At 35.2% G+C, this 5,844-nt stretch overlaps 1 protein-coding gene across 1 annotated transcript in view; it reads left to right on the plus strand.

Annotated features, from left to right (window-relative positions):
- The window catches only part of LOC106467514 (4-hydroxy-2-oxoglutarate aldolase, mitochondrial-like), a 72,116-nt gene that overhangs the window by 36,479 nt on the left and 29,793 nt on the right, over positions 1–5,844 (plus strand). Inside the window, exon 4 of the mRNA XM_013927872.2 lies at positions 5,435–5,569. Within this exon, the coding sequence (XP_013783326.1) occupies positions 5,435–5,569 (135 nt within the window). The remainder of the gene's footprint in view (positions 1–5,434; positions 5,570–5,844) is intronic.

The following is a 5,844-nucleotide window of genomic DNA, read 5'->3' on the forward strand; positions in this document are numbered from 1 at the left end:
TAAAACCAAAAAGTAGGCCACTTGGAATAAGCTGCCTTTTATTTGTTTTCTTCAGTTGGTTCATCAAGAATGTGATGTTTTGGGTCTTTTCGCGGTTGCTTTTGAGCTTGCATCTTATTTGATGATTGATAGGTCTGGGAGTGAATTTTTAGTTTCCTCTCCATCTATGCACATTGTGATTCATGCAGGGAAGTCCCACCCATTTTGCATTAATTCAGTATATTTTATACAGGTTGCAGCAAGCTCCATAGAAATGAGATGTTCCATAATACCACCTAAAGGCTCATCAGGGGGTATTACTGTACTGTGTTGGACTGCCACTCATGGACTATCATGAGTAAAGCATAAGGGGATCCTCTCTGTCCTTGCCGATCATTACATTCAATAACTCGGGGTCGGTTTTCTTTTCAAGATTTGGGGCACTTAGTTTACCTATTGCACTGTTTCTCAGAGGTCCCCTATGTGCATTACCCCCAGATTCTCCTAGTGGAGCTAGGGAGTCCTTACCACACTCAGTTTCCAGTTACTTGGGTAGTGGACAGAGGATTTTCCTTCAGTGTTGAGTTTTCTCCACTCTCGGAGAAGAGGGTGAAGTTTTTTCCCAGATGTCGATAGGAGCAGGACCAACCTACGTGGGAGCCTACTCATAAAACCAGTTCAGATTTGACGTTTAGCTATCCGGTAAAGGGGTGTTTGGACCCTCTTATGAAAACTGGCAGGTCTTATGTTGTTCATGCAGGGGTCCACTTCTTCCTTGTAAATCTGAACGAGATGCGGTCCCATCTTTGGTCCTTGGTGGGACAGTGTTCTACATCCTATCCATAATTCCATGGGTAAGTGGAATTCTCCTTGCTCACTTGATGGGAGAGTAAAGACAACTGTTTGTAAATCCAGACTGGATGAGTTCTGGACTTTGGTGGAGTATGGCAGATGATCCCGTAAATCTAGACCTAGGATGTTGCCTTTTGGACTTCTTCAGGTTGATCAGAAGGATTGTCCACTTTGGTTTTTACTTTCTTTCATTCATAAATCCGGTGGTTCGAAATGCATCATTCTGTGGTTACTGGTAGGGATCCTATCACAAAGATATATATATCTGCAGTCCAGCTGCCCTGGCCACCAATGTGGGATATGGATACCATGACCGTTAAATCCAACCTGAGTTGTGGAACCTCGGCTGTTTTGTCGGGGCTGGAGCATTATACTTGTATTATATTCCACTTTTTTTCAATTTTTTGTAGTTCTGGGTGAAGAGCATACCTGTTCTGCATGTAGTGCAGTGTTCCCCACTTTGATACCACTACTATTGGTACATATTTGTTCTCTGCAGATGCTTTCTGTATGATATCTGTTCTCACCAGTCCCTCTGCCTTCTTAATGTGGGATTCTAGCTACTTGTGTCAGCAGAGGTATGTATGTTTTGGAAGTTATCGTTTTCCTAAATTGAAAATATACTTCCAAACATACTTACCTCCGCTGACACTCTCCCTCCCTTCCTTCCTACTGAGATCCGGTGTTAGTGATCAGAATGAGGTAAGTCTTCAGGTTGAACAAAATGATTGTCCGGTGGTTCGAAATGCTTCATTCTGTGGTTACTAGTTGGGATCCTATCACAAAGATATATATATATATAGTGTGTACAGGTTCTACAAGGCTTCCAACAACTGTACAATATCCCTTGAAAAACCTCAGACCTGGCTTGATAATGGCAACACAAAGCAACTGAAACAGGCATCTCATACCACATGACTGTCCCACATGGAGGCTGTTTCCTCTCTCAGAGACACCTACTCAGCAGTGATCATGGATCTTGAAAACAGAGATGCTGGCTTGCAAGTCCATTGGCAGATGATCACGAGTTCAGTCACAATTTCTCACCAAAAAGCTGAAATCATACTCCATGATCTACATCATCCACTTCTTGTGGGATGCCCTAAGATCCAACACCCAGCTTGCCTTGACCTTTGAGGAAAACAATGTAGACCTTTTAGTGATCAAGCCCAAGATGGATACAACAATCAGTTCTCTGAGAAAATTGAAAACTGTTGAAGGTGTTAGTCTGAGGAAAGCCAGCAAAGTGTCAGAAGAGTTCAACATCCAACCAACTGAACATGAAATTGATTCTGTGACACTCTCCCTCCCTTCCTCCCCACTATGAGCCGGTGTTAGTGACCGGAATGAGGTAAGTCTTCAGGCTGAGCAATCATTCATTGACAATTTAATTGAGAACATTGAAATGCAGCTAGAGAACACTGACATCATTGACAGTCTCTCTGTATTTGCCATGAGTAGCACTGATGCCATGACAGAAAATGATGAGATTGAAGTGCTTGCCCTTCAGTACAGCCTCGACCCTGATGAAGCCCTTGCCTAGTGGGACCAGCTGAAGGAGTGATCAAAGACACTGACAAGGACAACATAGAATCACATTCTGCTCTTCTCCAGACAATCACACAACTGAAAAAAAAATTTGGAAATTTCTGTCCACTAGTTCACCAACTTATGGCAACTACTGTGGTTCTTTCAATTAGCACAGCTGAAGTGGAGCATGTCTTCTCCAATGTGCACAGTACAGTCACAGACACAAGAAACCACCTGAAAGTTTTAACTGTTCACAAACTCTTACTGATCAAGAAGTGTGACAAATACATGGACTTTGAGAGAGAGTGCTTAAGAGATGGCATCCACAGAAGTCCCAGCATATTGTACTTTGATATACGTTATGCCAAGATGAAGTATGAATTCTGTGTTAAAGGGTTGTATAGCTTTAGGTCAGTTTTACCAAGGTAAAGGCAGAAAATACAAACTCATGATTAAAACACCAAGCCAAAAGCTCATGAAAGCACTCATAAAATGTAGGTTCCTTTCACTATTTGTTAAACTTGAGGATAATTCTACCAGTGTTAAGAATGTAAAAAGCATAAGAAGCAACTGCAGAAAAGACTAATGTTGACTGTGGGATACTGCACCCAACTCAAATGTAGTTGATGTAAGGAAAAGAATGACTAAGGCTTTATCATAACATTAATCTACAATTGTCTGCAGGAATATGAGAAACTCGGTGGATACAGGCAGACAGAGTAATGACTTGCTGATTAATAAACAATGATCAACAACAAAATAAAGTTGTAAATGTTTATTTTTATTACTTAGAAAAATATACATTTACATCGATACAAATGATGAAATTATTTTTGACATATTATTCAAAAGTATGCATATAAAGTAAAGTATGAGACATGTGACCTAAAGTTAATAAGTCGCATGGTTGCCATCCTGCCCTTTTTTTCTTGCTGGATATAACAATATTTGATGTAAACATCTGCATTATTTTACTGGAAGAAATGTATTTCTTCTCTGACTCTTTGAGGAAGTTCTTTTTCTTCTGTGTATATTCTTGTATTCCATGAAATAGTTGACTTAGTCTCTCCAGTCACATAAAAATTTAATTCACAATCCATGTGAGTTTGAGTCATGATGAATAAATTCATTTTCTTGCCAATAATCAGAAAGAGCTTGTTTTTGATTGCTGATCAACTTTGATCTTATCCTCATAAATTTACCATAGGTAGGTCAGTCTCAAACACATGACTTAATGGGGATTTTTAATCTATTTTCCCACAGGAAAGGTGTAGTTTCAAATTTTTAAATTTTATCAGCAGCAAAATAAATTGTTTCAGATATATTTTAAATGCATAAAGTTAACCTATTTTGACAATATGCTGAATATCATTTAATGGTTTTTGAAATAAAAACCACCAACCATTAGTACTCAGTGTTAATTTAACTCTCCAAGACTTAACCTTCCTTTTGATTTATATGATAGTTTCTTTTGATGTCAAATCAGATTATAGAAAACTAATCAAAACTTGATGTGGGCACTAAGAAAAAAATTGTTTCATAGAGTTGCACTTTTTGGTAATCAAGAGTAGAGAAGGAAAGGAGTGGGTAAAATATTTAATAAAGTTCATTAAAAAGGTAATGAAATACATGCCTGGGTAGGATGTTGTTTTTGATTCTCATGAGATCAGAAAACTGCTTTTGAAATGCCCTGTGTTGTATGTTTGCCAGAAAACCATGTGGGTGCCTCACCATTTCTTGTCTTCAGTTTGAAATATAAGTGATTTTGATGTAATATGTTTCCTTGTATTTTGTTTTATAAGATTTAACAAAAAATATTTTTTGTACTTGGGTAGTGGAAATAAAAACTTCTATGTGAATAATCCATGAAAATGCTGTACTGTGTTAAAAAGTATTAATATATGTAATTCATGCCAGATATACTTTACTCATTTTCATGACTTTTTTCTATATAGAAGCCCTTTTTCCTGTAGCAAAACATTAAGAAACATATTTGTGAGAGTTTTATTAAATTTTTATAAACATAGTTAATTTTGAGTTTTAATAGATAAAACGAGAAGTTAGCATATTTTTGTTTTTTGATGTGGTAATGTAACTTTTTGTAGAGATGATATATCATTATCATAAAACAATTTTTAATTTACCCATTTGAGGCTGTTTTTTAGAAGTATAGTCTTGGAGAAGCTTCCTGTAACCTAAGTAAATATAAAAGAAGAACATGGTTTTAAATATAAGAATATATATATTTTTTAAATACAGACTTAATCACCGAAAAACTGTTTAGTTAGAACTTCATGCTTTGTTGTCTTCGGAAGAGGAAAAATCCTTACACTATTATTATTCATTATTTGTAATAGATTAGCATGTATATAAGTACTGATAGTTGATATTACTTTACATAAAAAGAACTTCTTTCTTACATGTATTATAATAATTTTTTGTAATAAGTGTGATCATTATTAATTCAGATAGTTTTGGATCAGTTATGTGAGTTGAGCTAGGGACATGAACTGTTGCTTTCCTCAAGGCAGTAATATAAGTTTTTTAGTTTTGAGATTTAAAACATGTAATTTTCCATATCCCTATATTTCATTTTATATTTCAGTTAAGGATTTTAAAATTTATCAGATTCTTCCATCAGTTAAACAGTATTATTCAGTCAGAATTTTGACAATTTACATGTGTATTAAGCAAAACAAGTTATGTTCTTCTTGAGACAAAACTTTCAACAAAATAAAAATGTTTTTATAGTTGCAATAAAAACATATTTGAGTTTGGGACTTATAACAGATACAGAATAATTGTGTCAAACAATTTATTTTATATGAGCATAAATACAACTACTTCAATCTGAAAAATGTGTTTGGAGAAAAATGGTAAAAAATGCTGGGTATACAAACAAAATAGTTTCGTATATAGAATTTAAATAATCAGTATAATGCATCAAAAGGTTGTGAAATGAAGAAGTTTAAAGTTTTTTTATTTTAGTATTAAAACATTATTAGATAAACAGTATTAATATTTGTAAACCTTGTGTCCTAGATGTCTTCTGATCATCATCTGTTTTTGTTAGGTTGCAGATGAAAGTCCAGTTCCTGTGGTTTTGTACAATGCCACTCCTAACACAGCTTTAGACCTTCCTCCAGAAGTTGTGATTAAGATGGCCAGCCATCCAAATGTAATTGGAGTTAAGGATAGTGTTGGAGATGTGAGTAGTAGAAAAGCATAACTTTCATAAACACCATACCAAAATTACCATTTAATATTTTGGTTTTAACTGGATTCTTCTGTTGTTTATTTTTGTAATTGTAAATAATGCCTTTTTTATTGTAAGATATTATGTAAGGAATGCACAAGAAAAAAGTAACATCTATAAATTATGAAATGCATTTAAATATTTTTTCAATATATCCTTCTATTGAATAGTAGGACTAGGGGACACAAATATAAATTTGAGAAAGGTAGGAGTCATCTTCAGCTAAG

This window comes from Limulus polyphemus, unplaced genomic scaffold (assembly GCF_000517525.1).
Source record: "Limulus polyphemus unplaced genomic scaffold, Limulus_polyphemus-2.1.2 Scaffold2641, whole genome shotgun sequence".
NCBI lineage: Eukaryota > Metazoa > Arthropoda > Merostomata > Xiphosura > Limulidae > Limulus > Limulus polyphemus.